Below are 17319 nucleotides of genomic sequence, written 5' to 3' on the forward strand. Positions count from 1 at the left end.
GTTTACAATGAGCCAGGCACTCTATTGACATGACCATATTTAACTGCCACAACAACCTGACAGGACAGGCACGGTTATTCTTTTCTGCAGATGAGGAAACTGAGGCCCAGAGATGTCACAGAGCTGGTGAGTGGTAAGATGAGGGTTCCTAAGCCTGTACTCTTAAATCACCATAACCCATCATTTCTCTTGACAATAAAAAAAAAAAAAATAGGGTTGGGTAACATGAATGGTTCTGGTCCTGGCTGTGTGTTAGAAGCACCTGGGGAGCTTGTAAAAAATACTGAAGCTGCAGGCCACTGGTTCTCAACAGGGGTGGGAGCGGGGAGGACCAGTTTTGTTCCCTGGGGCATCTGGCAATGTCTGCAGACATCTTCTGTTGTCACAACGGATGGGTGGGTCCTCCTATAACGCAGAGGACAGTCCCCACAACAGAGAATTATCCAGCTCAAAGTGACACCAGTGGGGAGGTTGAGAAATCCTTCTCCAGCCTCGCCCCAGCCCTCCTGAGTCAGGCTCCATAGCAGAAGGGTCCAGGCCGTGACACATTGTTAAGAAAGATCTTCAGGGGATGTTCATTCAGTGAATCATGAATGAGATCAGCGTTCTCCAACCTGAGCCTGCATCAGAGTTGCCTGGAGGGCTTATTAAAACACAGAACACTGGGCTCCACCCCAGAGTTTCTGATTTAGTGGGTTTCAGGTGGAACTTGAAAAATCTGCATCTCTAACAAGTTCCCAGGTAACACCATTGCCTCTGCTCCAGAGACCACACTCTGAGAACCACAGGACTGGCTCCTCTTTCCCTAAGACCCACTGTAAATTCTGATTGGCTGAGGTCAGAGACATAGGGTTACCCGTCTCTACCACTGCAAAAAAAAAAAAATCAAACACAAGTGAAATTCATAAAATTCCCTTAAAACGGTTTAGATCCCATTTGTTTCCTGGCATTTCATCACCTTTATTTATGTCTCTCTAATACAAGGTGGAAAACACAATTTCCTTGAGGTGGAAAGATTCATAAGCGTCCCCCTTCCTTCTCAGAGCATCCCCTCACTAATGATCAGGCTCAAATAAATCCTGAGGCACATTCAGGACTGTCACAGCATCTCATCATGGCCCTTCAGGAACATGAGCTGGCTGATGGGATGCAAGGGCACACCTGGCTTTGAGGAATAAATTGCTTCTTTGATTCAGCTCTGCCAGAGCACAGAGGATTCAACTAGTTTCAACTGTAAATCCAAAAGAAAGACTTCCAGGAAGAAACTGCCCTTTTATCAGCATTGCTTATCAGTCTTCTAATGATGGGGACTGCAGTGGCACCTAAATAAAGGCCTGTAAAACCTTTATTTACACTAAACACTTGGTTCAGCTGATTGACTTAAAGGCTGTGCTTGCATTTCCTATAATCCAGAGTGGAAGACACAGAGGAAGAGTGAATTTGTGAGAATACTGATAATAGAATCAAACGTTATTGAATGCTTACTATGTGTTTGAACACTTTATATTCTGTGTGCTAATATAGATTACCCCTTGAGGTAGGCACTGTTATTATTCTGATTTTAAAGATGAGAAATCTGAGACCTGGAGATGTTTAGCAATGTGCCCAGGGTCTCATGGCCAGTAAGTGGGGGATCCAGCATTCAAACCCAGGCAGTCTGGGTTCACAGCCTATATTTGTAACTGAGACCAGCTTGGCCACCACTGTGGGCAACTTGCTTCCCCTCTCTGGTCTCTGTCTTCATGAATGCAAAACAAGGGGGGTTAGATCATAGAAAGGTCGTGGCCCATGGGTAACTTTTGGCCTGCATATTTTAACTATTGGGCCCTTAGTGGGTTTACATTTTTTTTTTTTTTGAGTTAGATGTCAACATGTACAAACCAAGAAACTATACATGATAAAGTTTTGGGTTCTACTAAAAACTGGAAGATATGGCCACACTGGTCTACATTCCTGTCTGGCAATAATTGGCTGGAGCTGAGAAGCTGATGCCTATCCTGGACCATCACAAGCTCTGTAGCTTATCACACTCTCCAACACTTCCTATTGTGTCACATGGGCATGTATCTACCTCAGGACCTTTGCATATCCTGTTCACTATGCTTGGAACACTCTCAGAGAGCTGCCTATCTTATTCTCTCATTTTTTCATGGCCCAATTGAAATGTCACCTCTTGATAGAGCCTTTCCCTGTGCTTTATTTAAAATAATGTCTCTCCTATCTATCCCATGGCACTGCCTATTCTCCTCACTCTTGGTACTACTTTATTACTTCTCTTGGTACTACTTTATTACCACTTGATCTATTTGCTTCCTGATGGCAGGCAGAATAGCTGAGTGGTTAAAAGGTGGGACTCTGGATCCATACTGCCTGTGTTCAGAGCACAGGTCTTCAGTATACTAGCTGTGTTAAAACACTGTACCATATACTTGAATGTTGCTAAGAAAGTAGATCTAAAATGTTCTCACCACAAACAAGGAATGGTAATTATGTGATGGGATGGAGGCATTAGTAAATGTTATGGTGGTGATCTTTTTGCAATATATAAAGGTATCAAATCAACACACTGTATACCTTAAACTTACACAATGTTATATGTCAAGTGTATCTCAATAAATCAGTGAAAAAAATACTAGCTATGTGAAATAGGCAAGTTACTAAACTCTATGCCATGGGTTCTTCATCTATAAAACTGGGGCTAATAACTGCACCTACTTCATGGGTTATTACAAAATTAAGAATTAAAACAGTGCTTGGCATGTATACTGACAGTATTTATTGAAAGGATTAAGCTAACTGAATTCCTTTACATAACCTGCCTGGCTCTGTAGACAGTTTAGTTTGTGATACTGAAACCAGACGCTCTCTTTTTAGCTCAAGTATAATAAAGTAGCTTGACACTCTGTGCTGAAAGAATACTTTGCGCCTTAAACTTTCTAAAGTCAACTTCTGTTCGAGACTATTTACGCAAGCAGAAATCCCACGAATCTCAACAGTTTAGGTAGAAAACCAAACACACACACACATACACACAGATGTATAATTTTTACAGAACTATATATATCCCTGAACGTTAACATTGTATATGTAGCATTTCAATATCTATAACCAGTTACAGTGAGATTCCTGGAGATCTAAATGAGGATGTGTAGGGAGTCTGGCTCCTCCAGTCCCAGCCCTAAAGGGCAGGGAAGGAATTGAGTCGAACTGGAAATCAAAAGTCACAAAGGGCCCTTTACTACCACCTGGTCTAACCTTGTTAATCCTCTTTCCTCTACTGTCAGCACATGTGGTTTCTGCAGCATTTTACACACTTCATACCCAGCCATGAGTGATGCTTCCTAAGGCATGAAATTCCCAACTCGGAGGTGCCACTCTATTTTTCATAGATATAGTTTAGATCTAACGTGAAAAACCATATTTGGGGGGAAAAAAAAGCCTAAATCCATGGCTCTTGCTGTGTTGTCTTTTTATTTTTTTTCCTGAGATAGTCTGTTCTTTCCTTGATTTCTGGATAGGACTCTATCTTAAGCTGTGGTGTCCTTTTTGTTTCTTTTCTTTTTCTTTCTTTTTTTTTTTTAATTAAGTCTGTGGTTGAGCCCTTGTGATGAATATGTTAAATAAATACATTTTGGATCCCCCCCATACCAAATTAGCCTATATCATCCGATCTGCTGCTCACATCTGAAAAGGTTCCATGCTCTCCAGTTGTAATTTGTTCCAATGTTTTTTTCTAGCTCTATAGAAATAAAAAGTTTCCCCAATTCTCTGTGAAGCCCCAGTTCTTTTCTGGGAGCTGAATACTGCCGTGTTGGTCTTATACTGCTTGATTCCACCACACCTGCCCGATTCTGTGCTGCTCAGGGGAATCTTCTAAATGTCTGCAAAAGTGTCTGTTGAATTTTAAAATATATACATAAGAAGGGCCTCCTTGGAAAAGTGCTACCAAGACAAGCTCATACGAGAGTTTCTGAGAGGGGGCAGGAAGACAAAGAAGTAGCAACAAAATAATACTCATTTTCCAAGTTTTCTTCTAAAAATGCCTATAATCTTTTAGACCCAGTTCACTGAAGTAAAATTCAACTTGCATACAGATCCCTGCCCTGTGAAAGCTGAGGGCACTCCAAGTCACTTTACTCAACGGCCTTCAGTTTTCACGTCTGCGAAAGGAAGGGCTTTGGCTGAATGATCTTCAGGATTTCTTGCCCGACTAACATTTTGCTTGGTTCCCTGAAGTACTTTAGGCAGCTCCCTGCCTTTCAAATTTATTTCAGCACCAGCTTCAACATGAGCTTAAAATCTAGTAAGAGGTTCACTCATGGAACTTGTGCCCCTCCACAGGGACTCCTAAAGCTTTCTGAATTTTTATTGGGGTTTCTCTCTCTGTTCTACTGGGCGACACTGGAAGCAGGGAGGAAGACTTTCTCGCTCCCGTTTTTTTTTTGTTGTTGTTTGTTTTTTCACTCTCCTGCTTGGTTTGGTTAAATTAATTCGTCCCAGATCACATCTGCATCTCTCTCGTGCCGTGTTCAGTCCCGGCAGTGTTAGCCTGGGTCAGACCCCAAAGTTGCAAGGTCTGCCTTCACTTTTGCCTTCTTTCTTTGCTTTCTTTGAGCCTACGCTCTCCTCTCTCATCTTCCAGCCTACCAAACCCCACATCTCTCTCGTCTTACATAAAACTGATCAGATGAACTCTTTCCCATTATGTCGCACTAAGAGACTAATGATTCAGGAGTTCAAGGAATGAGGGCTCCCTTTAATACCACCATAGTGAATGCATCCTTGGCTTGAGAAATCATGGGGACCATTCAGGCGCTGTGCTCGTGAGGTCCACAGTCTGGGGATTCACAATAAGTCATCAGCCAATTACAATTACCCGAGAGGATGGAAAGTACTTTAAAAAAATCTGACAAATAGCGAGAGCTCTGGCCATCAGGGAAGGCTTCTCATCTTAGACCCGAAAGATGAGTGGCTGATTAAGGATGCAGATGTAAGAGGCGGCAGTCCCAGGGAGACGGAATAGAGATGCAAAGGCTCAGGGGAAAATGAAGATACTGGAAGATTTCTCCTTTAATAAAAGGGAAATGCAGTCCCAGAAAGGTTACATGATTTACCTAAAGTCACATAATGACTAGAGCACCAAAATGTGGTCGTTTTTGCTCTATTCTGTAAGACCCTTCCAGAAAGTTTGCTTTTACAAAGGGATCCAGTGAAAGGTCTGAAGATTAGTTCTTAGGGAATGTTTCTCTGCTGGCAGAATACAAATCACTGTGCCACATGGATGAAGGAAAAATAGCCCATAGCAGCGAGGGTTTCTGAATCCCTCTCTAATCACATCACCTAAGGCTCTATGGCCAACTATGTCAACTCCCAATTCCAGCCCTGGCTTTACTAACTGTAACTAATGCCTGACAGCACTGTCACTATGCTGCATCCAAAAATGTCACCAAATAGCAGCCTGCAGGCTTGATGCATCCTGCAGACTAGTTTTGTTTGGCCTGCATTGTCTCAAATGTTGTTTCAAAGTAAAACAAAACAAGATACTTAAAATGCCCTTTAATTGTGGCACCAGGGCTACATCCATTTTCTTTTCTAGTTCTTTAAAGTCAGGCTAACATTTATGGGATCAGGCAAACGAATGTCCTAAAAAATCCTTGTGTATATGTATGTATATGTACGTACGTGTGTGTGTGTGTGTGTGTGTGTGTGTGTGTGTATACATACCCCTAACAATAGGAACATGAACAAAAGAGATTAACCATTAGTAATAGGGAGAAGTTACTACTGTTGATTAAAAATACCATCAAGACAAGCACAGAACAAAACTGACAGTAGAAATGTTTAAAATGTGGTTCTTCATGATTTTTTGGAGACCCAACCACAGGGTCTTTAACTATTTCTGATTGTCCCTGCCTGAGCCCGAAGTATAGGCGATTCTCTAAATCCTGACCAGCTGTCATGGGCTGTTGACAAAACTCAGACCAAACCACTTTGGTGCTTGGGAGAAAGAGGCTGCCAGAGCGCTGTCAGGGAGAGAGAGGACAGGGTACTTTTTTTTTTTTTTTGCGGTACGTGGGCCTCTCACTGTCGCGGCCTCTCCCGCTGCGAAGCACAGGCTCCGGACGTGCAGGCTCAGCGGCCATGGCTCACGGGCCCAGCTGCTCCGCTGTACGTGGGAACTTCCCGCACCGGGGAACAAACCCGTGTCCCCTGCATCGGCAGGCGGACTCTCAACCACTGCGCCACCAGGAAAGCCCCGAAGACAGGGTTCTTAAGATTCATGAGAACAGTCTGTCCCCACTAACAGCAGGAGTAGGTGCCTCTGCAAAAAGAAATTACCCACTTTGTATCCTTTTACTTCCGACTCATTATCCAGGGCCTTCACTTGATCCCAATTCAGGATAATTTTGGAGTCCGATGAATTCCATATGATGTTTCCGGGGGGTTGACTTGGCGCTGTAAAAATTTAAGATATACGAAGTCACAGATTATTAAATCTCAATGGATTCTGAGGAATATCTCCTTCCTAGAATTTGAGAGTGGAGGCAATTTAACGGGCTATTGCACTAATATGTGTCTTCAAGGTCACTAAAATCTGACGAGATACAGCATTGCAAATGGAAAAAGATTCAGTCGGTCACCTAACATTTATAGCTAAAAGAAGTGGCCCTTCCCAGTGAGGAGAAAACATTTATCTTTCTGTCCTCCGGAGCAATGAATTTTGTATGGTATTCGGAAAGGTTCAGTTAAAATGCTAAGGTAAATCTGAATTTCCATAGTGATACCAATTAGTATGCAAATGATCGCTGGGAGGTGGGGATGGGAATGAGCTTGGAATGTTTGATGAATCTCTAAAATATTTCTGAGCAAGAATGTTCTTACGTGGCTTTCTGGTTGTCACGTTGACTGTCGCACTGGAGGGGCCTGTCCCTGCAGAATTATATGCCTTGACGGCTAAATGATACAGAGCGCTGCCTTTTAAGTTGGTGATTTTTGTTGATGTCTGATTTCCTATTGTTCGTATTTTTCGAGCATTTTCTTCTTTGTCATCATGTCTCCAGTATTTTACCTGAGAAAATAAAAAGGAAGACGTTGGATGTCATACCTATTGGGGATGTCTCCAACGTCATCAGGTGATTTTTTTTTAAATACAAGATTCTTATGACAGAGTTAATTTTCTATACAGCAAGTCATAAGCAGAGCTTTCAGAACCAAGAGCTTTGTGCGTGCTGAGAAATCGTCGATAATTACAAAGGCCCCCTTTTTGTTCTTAGCTTCGGAGTGAGATGGTAAACTGGCACAGTCATGGTTGGGTATTTCTCCCTTTTTCCCCACCTTGTTTTGAGCCCAAGTGATCCTCGGTGTATCAGAAGTCAAAGCTCATTTTGCCAACCATCTTATACATGCTTAGACCTGCATGTATTTAGACAGAGCTCTCTGGAGAGTACCATGGAAACGGGTAACCTCACAGTGGAATGCTCAGGGCTTCCATTCACGCTCCTTTAGAAACAACGATTCTCTAAAACAAATGCCTCTAAATGGAACTTTAGGTCTTTTTCCCATCAGAGGGTGTCTAGAAAGTTCTCACTGAGGGGTAGGGACCCTTTCCCAGAGCCAAGGCACCTGTCTCTTGCTTACCTCATACCCTTGTATCCGACCTCTATTCTTTTCCATGGGGGAGGCCCAGAAGACTTCAACATCTGTTGCAGAAAGACTTCTGGCAAAGATGTTGGCTGGTGCTTTGGTGGGTTCTGCAGATAAGTATGGAAAAAGTTATGACTCTATCAGCTGCATCAGAATAGGCTTCTAGATGCAAAGGCATCATATGGGCAAAGAATCAACGATTACAGAATAGTCCTTAGTGATTATGATCCAAACCCTCATTTTACAGAGAAACCATCATTAACAGCTGGGAGAGAATGGTGAGGGAGATGGTGGTGAAGAGACTTTTTCAGTCTTTGGCTTCTAAATTTAGGGGTAGGTGGAAGGGAAGTAACCCAGGACACGTAAGTTTAAGCACCATGTCTCATAGCCAGCAATTTATTTAACACACATCCTTCTTAATTAGCATTTGTCCTAGGTGAGAGTCATAGTCACTGGTTATGAAAATTAGACAGAAAAAAGGAGAGTCAACTGACTTGACTAAGTTTCAGGAGGGCCGGGTGACAGTTCAGTTCTGCACAGCCAGCTGCATGTCTTACGAGCTTGGCTGTACAAGTCATTTATGCTTTCTGGGCCTCAACCTCCTCAGCTACAAAGCAGAGTGTGGACACAGTCTGTCCCCTAAATTTCAGTTCTTTTTGCCAGATTTTTGCCAGAGCTGTGCACCATCTTTATGTAAAGATTTTCCTTCAGTGGTCTTTCTTAATGAACAACTCAGGCATGTCGTGAGTTATAACACAAATGAAATCCTGGTTTTGATTTGATAGCTGTATTTTTTTCTGATGCAACTCTAATCAATATGTAAGTATTAAATAATTTTAAAGGTTCATCTAGTACGTTTACAGTCAACTTGTGTGCTCCCTCTGGAATGCACATTCTGTTCCAGAAAATGGTATACATGGAGACCCCTAAGGTTTTGTCTATTTATAACAACATGTGATTCTATTTATGTGTTAATTCATTCAGTATCTATTAGGGGTCTGTGTGTCATACACGTTTCGACACTGGCGACACAGAGGTAAAAAATAAATAGCCGGCCCTCAAGAAACACACAAAACTAAAATTCAAAATTCATAATACATTGAGATGAGAATTATAACAGAGTGATGTTAAGACACAAGGAAAAAGAGAAGCACCTCACTCCGTGGGCCTGGGGAAATGAGAGAAGACCTTGGTTGTTTGAGTTGAGTTTTGAAGGATGACCATGAGGTCACAAGGTGGGCAAAGCAGGGAACTTTAAGAGAAGTTGAAGCATATACTAGGGGCTCAAGCTTGTTTGGAGAATTGCAAGTCCTTTGGCTATGGTTGGAACATGGAGTATGCAGGGAAGAGGGGCAGGAGTTGAGGCAGAAAAGAGAGGTGGGGGCTAGATCATGGAGGACCACCGAGTCTAAGGGGCTGACTTTTTTAACTGGATGGAAGAATTCATTGCATCATCACTTACTCCAAGTCAGTGACTCAACTTTTTATATGGTCTCATTCTGAACATCACCTTTGAAACAATGAAGGCGAGCTCCGATGGAGATGAAGGCCATTAGGAGAGGTATTCTGAGAGCAGGGATGGCACAGAGGCAGTGAAAATGAGTGAGAACCCCTAAACATGATAACACCGGAGATGACAATGAGAGCAATCACACCGCTCTGTGACTTACTCTATTCTTTAATAACAGAATAATTTTTGAGTACAATGTGATTTATGAAAAAAACCATATTGAGAGGAAATACAAATTATATGTTGGCATTCACTTAAAGGCATAACATAAAATAGAATTCTGTTGAAAGTAATGTGATAAATACATAGACATGAAGCTCTTATATGGTACCTGAGATTTCGGTCCTTAGCAGCGGAATTAATAAAGGATAAGCATTTGTTTTTATACACCACGGAGTTGCTGTCTTTCTAAGAGATCGGTGGTGGATAATGAACCATAGTTTTCATAGTACGCTTTTCTTGATTTAGGATATGCCTTCAGTTTACGGGTAGAGTGCTAAATCGATTGTACGTCCTGAAGTCAACTTCTCAGAATTGAAGAAACATCATACCTTCTTCTGCAGAATATACCACCGTGGTGGGACTGAAAGGGCCTTCTCCTTTATTGTTGAAGACGCCCACTTTCACCTCGAAGGGAGAGAAGGGATGCACGCTCTCATTCCTGAACACGTATCTGGAGGCGTCCGCGGAGGCCAGCACAGTCAGCATCCAGATCATTTTGCCATAAGGCCGGAAGGCCACCACGTAACCAAAGCCTCTGCCGTTCTGTAATTCCTCAGGGACCGTCTGGGAAGAAAGGGAGGCGGTCTTCAGAGGCTGCAGTACTTTGATGCACATGCTACATTGTTTTATTCCACTCCCCACCCCCACACACGCCCCTGTGTTCATGCTATCTTATTGGGGGCTTTGTCGAGAGTCTTCAATTTGGGATTTGCCATCAGTCTACCAGAGATATTCAGGGGGGATTGAAGCAGGGTTCAAAAAAAAAATCAATGAAAACCTGCAGTGGAGAGCCTGGCTTCCTGATGGGGGAGACCCAGCTCTGAAACTGTAGGAAATGACTGTGGAAGGCAGTGGACAGTTGATCTAAAAAGCAACATTCCCAATGTGTACCATCTAGTAGGACCCTTCCTCCAGGGTCACACGGACACTCACTGAAAGAGCTCTCACCAAAGAAGTGAGGACCATCCTGGCTCAGGCAAGATCTTCCCTCTCAGCCCGGAAGTGCCGGGCTGGAAGGGGTGAGTGGTTTCTCTCACTGCTGGGGCTCTGGTTAAATGACAGATTGGAACTTCCGTGGCTGTTGCCTAGAATCCTTCAAAATCATTGTGGACTCTTTCTGAAACTATGACCTCCTGTCTCAAAATCAATTTTTAATAAAGTGGTGACTAACACACCTCTACGTTGGTGAAAAAATACTTTACACAAGAGGGCTCCTGCAGCAAAGCCAATCTTAGGAAATTGTGCTGGTACACAGAGTCTATTGTGGGCAGATGTTTTAAATCAATTGGCCTTGCGGTCATTCGGGAAAAAAAGAAAAACTGGTTTCTCTAAACCAGCCTTCTTTAATGTGCATATTATACACATATACATTTTTTCTTACGTTCTCTTCCCTTTCATGATTGTTTTTCCTGTGACCAACTGAATTAAAACTTGACTCCACAACTGATGGGCAAGCGCCATCTTTTCCTGCTAGCCATTCACGTGAGAGGGAGTGTTTGCACTCAAACGGATTTTGGCTGTTAAAAACAGAGAAGGCAACTTCCCATATACGTTTAACACAGAGTAAAATAATACAATAGCCTAGGCTAATGTATGTTCCTTTCGTTCTTTGATTCATTTACCTCCCAGGTTATAACCAGTTCAGATTTGCTGCCTCCGCCTCCACTGACGTTAGCTGGGGTGACTTCGGGGACTGTTCAGGAGACAAAAGAACAAGTCATGTCAGGTGGCAAAGGCCAAGAGGGCCAGCAAGGTTGCCTGGCTGAGGTGACCCAGTTTAAACAGATACTCGGATGCACACAGCTTTGTCTCCTGAGATCAGAAATTGTATGGTCGAGGGTCCCGAAGCATCAGCTCGCGGAAGTGAAACATACCCGGGAAACTGCTATTAGTTACCTCTTTCCCATTCAACAAGAGGCACACCTGTTATCTGACACGACTGAACAATGATTCAGCTCCACCCCTAGAGGCCAAAGTTCAGGGGGATGAGGAAAGGACTGAGGTTCTGGTTCTAAGGCTTGGGTAGGCATCTATGAACCACGTGGCGGTACACAAAGAAGTGATGATACACACTCTGCCCGTGCAGAGCTCAGAATCTAGTTGGAGGGTGGGAACACATGCAGGACGATTACAGAGCCATGTCGACAACCAACAACAGTGCGGCACAGACAGAACGGAGGAGTGCAGAGGCCTTCTTTTACAGGCCTCTTCTGTAAAAGAGGGCAAATTATGCTAGCTTTCCCCTCACGATTGCTGAGAGGAATTCATTACATTACGATTTTGGAGGGGAAAAGGAAGCATGGGGTTAGCTATGGTATCATCCTGTAATGAAAGACTCCAGACAGAATCTAAAAATGTCCGGCTGGGGCATAGATTTGGTGACTGGGAATGTCCCCTTGGATAAAGCCAACGAAATACAGCCAGATGGATTTGTGTCCAAGAGTAGGGTCAGAGTTTCCATTTGCTCTGGGGCCTTCCTCTTCCTTCAATAAACATTTGGCCTCATCGCAGCTGGGACCTTCACACACACCCACACTAGGCCTCCCACTCTATGTGAGACAAATACAAGGGATGCAGATGAATTTATGTTGTTCTCTCACTGTGCTCACCCAAGCTGCGTACACAGAAGCTGCTATAAAACTGCCGGCCAGGCTTGCGTGAATTACTAGGATGTTCCCAACCTTAGCTTTTGGGAAGGGTTTATACCCTAAGAAAACCTTACTGAACATTTCTGAAGAACTTATTCTTTGCCACTTGACATTTCTGTGAGTTGATTTCATTTGAAGTGTGGGTGTGTATTTGAAAAAATAATAATCCTGGTAGGAGAGCCTCGGTGACAAAGGAACCAGTGAAGAAAGACGTGGTGTTTGAGAGAACGAAGCAGAGTGTCTCGCCCTGTACCAGGGAACCCAAGGAAGAGTGAGAACGTAACTCTGGATTGAAACTCACTGCTGGGACTCACAGAGACAGAGAACAAGCTAGTGGTTACCAGTGGGGAGAGGGAAGGGAGGAGAGGCAACGCAGGGGTAGGGGAGTAAGAGGTACAAACTATTATGTACAAAATAAGCTGCAAGGACATATCACACAGGGGAATATAGCCAATATTTTATAATAACTATAAATGGAGTATAACCTTCAAAAGTTGTGAATCACCATATTATACACCTATAACTTATATAATATTGTACATCAACTATACTTCAATAAAAGTTAATATATAAAAATAAAAACAAAAACACCAACAAAATGATGAAACTCCCTGGTGGTAAAGCTGAGCATCTATTGGTCTCATTTCTGATGATCACAGTCACTGAGGGAAGGGTGGGCTAGCACAGAGCCTCATTAGGGCTGAAGTGCAGGGAGATTCAAAGCCTTTCCCTAAGGAACAGGAGCTCCTGTATCCTTGGTGCTACTCACGGGCCTCTTCTGTCCTCCGCTTCTCAGAGGGCTGACTGGGCTCCCCAATCCCAATCACGTTGGCTGCAACTGTGCGGAATTCATATTCGACCCAAGGGTTCAAACCCACCACAGTTGCTGTGAATGTCTTCCCATCAATGAGTTCTGGGACTGAAAGACATCAAAAGGTGAGCATGTTTCATAGGATTCCACGTTAGGAAGACAGGAGCTTCTATCCATCATCGTCACCATCACTGTGTTCGGGGCACTGCTGCACGTCTGAGGGTAGCTGCACAAACAGCCCTTGCAGGGAGGTAATCCCAGACCTCTCTGTGCCAGACTAATAAACTCAAATCACACACCAGCAGATGCCATCACAAAAGACGGCCTTCAAAGCCCAAAGCTACTTGACCATAATCACTATTGTTCTCACCTCACCTGTTTTTCAGCATTTACTGTATCGGGCTGGGCATTATTGTTTAATCCTTCCAACTATCCTATGAGTAAGGTGAAATTATTCTCTTCATTTTTATAGATGAGGAAAACGTACCACATAAAGGTCAAGTGACTCGCCCAAGGTCATACTGGATTTGCACCTTTGTCTGACTGCATGGCTCAAGCTCTGTAACTTATTATAACAATGGAGTAATAATGTTATAAATCCACACAATTACTGTTAATGAACTGTGTTAGCATACCAAAAGAAAGAATCTGTAAACATAAAAGGAACGGCCCACGAAGAATAGAAAAAGAGTCGGAGAGGCAGAATTTGATAGGGTTCATCCAGCAGGATTTGGGGAAGGCCTCCCTTCACAGAGGACAGGGCCCCCTGCTTGATGCCACAAGCCACGGAGCTCTGGACTTGGCTTCTATGCTCACTGCACAACCTTTTGGGTTTTGAATTAATTACTATGAAGATTTCCCAATGGGCCCAGGAGACTCAGAGGGACGTCCCCTGTGACAAAGCTTCAGTGGCTTCTAGCCTCCTTGGGACCACACTTATAGAGTCCTTCCCTCCAAAGGTGAAGAAAGTGCGTTCTGGAGTCAGACAACCTGGATTCTAGCCCTAACTCCACACTCAGTAGCCAAATGACCTTGGGCAAGTTGCTTCGCCTTTCCATGCCTTGGTTTCCTCACCGTAAAATAAGGCTAATAACAATATCTATTCACAGTGCAGTTGAGAACACTCAAGGAAAGCACTTAGCAGAACATACGGCACACAGTAGGGGCGTAACCAATTCCAGCTGTTTTCTTTTGTAAACCATCATTATTATCGTCATGGGAATCCGCAACTTCATCCCACTCCTTTCCTTCATTATATTTATTCAGCAATTTATTTGTTTTCAAGTATCACAATCATTTCTGTATGGGGTCATAACAATTCTTATTATTCCCATTTCACAGAAGAGGAAAATGAAGATGTATAGAAATCTGCTGACTAGCAAAGTCAGGACTAGAATTCTTATCTCCTTAACTTCCAGATTTTTCCCTTCCTTCCTTCCTAAAACACTCCCGTGACTCAGAAGAAAGTCAATGATTCAGCTGGAAACACAGAAACCCATTTCAGAGGTTAGATAAGCTGAAATGGAAAGACTAGAAGAGTGTGTAACTTGCTTGCAATAACTACTTGCTTGTCCACATTTTCCTCAAACGAAACCTAAATAAAATAACAAAACGAGTCAATTTGGAGGTATAGACAGCAGCAGGGATGGTACGGCCAACACATGTATTCTTTAGTTTTACAAAATCTCCTGCCTCTTCATGCCCAAATATAGCCATCTAAAAAAATGGGCAGCAATTCAAGAGGCTCCACGCGGCCCTTAGATACGGGTTTCTTGAAAGCAGTGTACAAACTTTACAAAGACTGTGATTAAACAGTAACATAATCCACTGCTTTTCAAAGTGCCCCACTCGTGGTACACATATGATTTTAGGCAATGCACAGATAGATGATGCATTTTATTTTTATAACTAATGTATTTTAAAATGTGTGTCAAAAATATAACACAACAGACCTACTATCATTGCAGACTTATTGCTTAGAACAAATTAACAAACAAACAAATATGAATCAGTAGAAAGAAAAATATCAAATAGTATACTGGTTGAGGTATAGGAAACACTGCCATAAAGTCTCATCTGTAGCTGTGTCCGAATGAGAACCTAGACGCCTCTCGGCTTCCGCCACAGAGCTGTGTCCATTCTGCTGAGTTTCAGAAGCCCCTGTGAGACACCAGCACCAGGCATCCAACATGGTACCTGTATTAACTGCTTGCCAGCCCACGGAGAACGGAGTCCTGGCTTGAATGACATACATGGTGATGGGGCTGTGGCTGTCAGGCCCGGGTCTCCAGGAGAGCTGAGCAGTGGTGTCTGTAATTTCATCTATGGCCACAGCCTCTGGGGGGCCTGGAGGACCTGAGAAAAAGAGCAAGACCCTCAGAAGTTGAGCAGAGTGTTCAAATGTCCAAGGATGGGACCACTTTGTTGAATGGGGCGCTGACCTATTCAACCTTTGATTCATCCACCCACAGATTCATCACTTGTCAATTACTTTTTGCATAGCGATTAGGAGCCTGGCTTTCTTCTAGGCTCTGAAACTACAGAGATGAGCGAGACATGGCCTGGCCCTTCCTTCCACGGCTTCACAATATAATAGGAAAAACCAGGAGGTATACAAAGAATTACAATAGGATATTTGTTCTAGATGTCAAGAGAGAATATTGGGGTACCACCAGGGCCCAAATTCATTAATCCATCCATCATATATTACACGTTCCTACTATGGGTTGGACACTGTTATCTGGGTAAGTGAAGATTGGAGCCTCCTGGAAATGGTCACTTCTACCCCTGATGATGTGAGCAAAGGTGACTTTAGAACTTTGGGGGTCTCAGTGCTGCTCTGTACATTCCAGCTGCATTGGAATGTCCACGTAAAATGCCAACACACACTTGCGTGCCAGGGAACTGCTGTGAAAGTGGCCTGTGTGCACGAGCCCCAAGACTGTGCCTTCTTCAAAGCGATTTCAAAATCGGCTTGAGAGTCGAAGGACCACATTGGCAGTTTCTGTAAGTTTCACACCTGTATCTTCCTCCTTCTGCTCTGGATGTGCATTGTTTCTGCCATTGTACTTAGACCATTGAAACGGGAGGAAATCAGTTTTAAATGAAGGCTTGTAAATCATAAAGAAACAGACGGCTGGAAAGTGGTTGGTAAGCAAACACAAAAATAACAGCAGAGCCAGAGCAAAGACTCAAAGCTGTCCTTGATTCCAACATGAAACGCTCTTAGCAGGCGGTTAAAGGCATTTCTAACAAGTGACCACCCGGGCAGAGAAGGTGACTGTGAGGGACACATAACGACACAGTTTGTGTCCATTAGACAGGAGGAAGGAGATCTTCCTGGGAGGGATGGGCTGAGGCCCAGGACAGCAATCACATGTTCTTCCAAAATACTACAGGACCACAGCGCAGGGGCAGGGAAGAAAGAGACCTTTCACAGAGTGCTGAGAAGTTAATGGCAATTTCTGGAAGTAACACTTTGTTCTGGGACTCACTTCCGTACCCTTTAAGTGATGCCCTAAATTTCTCTTTCCTTTTTTAAAGATCATTTCTTATAGACCCACAGATGAGACTAAATTTATCTTCTCCCTCCTACTCCTGAATGAAAGGTCTGCAAGTCGGTATGCTGGCACTGATTAATTTTCCATGGTGACATTTCAGCATGTCAGTCTAATGCCACCCAGATAGAACTGAGGTAACCTCTGGTCTTCAGGACTCTTATTAATCAGAGGAAAGTCCAGAAGACAATATAATCTTTTTTTTTTTTTTTCTCACCAGCTTTCTCATCCTAGCATTCCCATCCTTTCTTAAAATAGATGCTCCTTCCATGGCCTTTAGAATCAAAGTACCACAAGGAGAAAAGTGTTCCTCTCCACATTCCTCAGTGAATTAAATTGATAGAGGAAGATCTGAGCCCACTGTTGGCAACTAGGATGAAGGACATGAAGGGGTGGCATGAAGTTGGCCACGGGGGGTAAGATGGTACTTTCACAGCACGGTTTGCTGTTTGTTACGTCCCTGCTACCAGCCCCACCCAAGTGTAGATATGCTACACCCTGCAGAATGTTTACCACCTTTGTTTTGGGGAAGTTGGGTCTCTCTTTCAAAATGACAAAATGAGCAAATGTTTATCCTCTGAGCAAAGTGGTAACACGGTCTGGGTCTCAAACAGTTTGTGTCACAGGCAACAGCAGAGGGAATGCAGGTGTTACACCTGCATCCCTGTTTCTTTCTCAGGGAAGGGTGGCCTTTCTAGCTGCTGTTCGAGTGCTCTAGATTAAATAAAGTGGATATCAGAGAATCAAGGAAGCCAGAGACAAGACTCCAAGCTTTACTAGTTTCAGACACAAAAATCTCTTACAGGTCAGTGCAACGCATACCAGCCTTGCCTCTGCAACACGCAGAAAAGCTGAAAGGGCAGAGCTAGGAGGAGGTAAAACAAAAGATGATGGTTTAAAATGGCATATTAACTTATTGGCTTTATT

General features: G+C 43.3%; 1 protein-coding gene across 1 annotated transcript in view; it reads right to left on the reverse strand.

Moving 5' to 3' along the window:
* The window catches only part of CNTN4 (contactin 4), a 326068-nt gene that overhangs the window by 3685 nt on the left and 305064 nt on the right, over positions 1-17319 (reverse strand). The window contains exons 13-19 of the mRNA XM_065886143.1: positions 15032-15190; positions 12794-12943; positions 10999-11069; positions 9706-9940; positions 7639-7751; positions 6883-7069; positions 6344-6456 (exon numbers count right to left, since the gene is read on the reverse strand). Of these exons, the coding sequence (XP_065742215.1) occupies positions 6344-6456; positions 6883-7069; positions 7639-7751; positions 9706-9940; positions 10999-11069; positions 12794-12943; positions 15032-15190 (1028 nt within the window). The remainder of the gene's footprint in view (positions 1-6343; positions 6457-6882; positions 7070-7638; positions 7752-9705; positions 9941-10998; positions 11070-12793; positions 12944-15031; positions 15191-17319) is intronic.

The sequence above is a fragment of the Phocoena phocoena genome, chromosome 10 (genome assembly GCF_963924675.1).
Source record: "Phocoena phocoena chromosome 10, mPhoPho1.1, whole genome shotgun sequence".
In the NCBI taxonomy this organism is placed as follows: domain Eukaryota; kingdom Metazoa; phylum Chordata; class Mammalia; order Artiodactyla; family Phocoenidae; genus Phocoena; species Phocoena phocoena.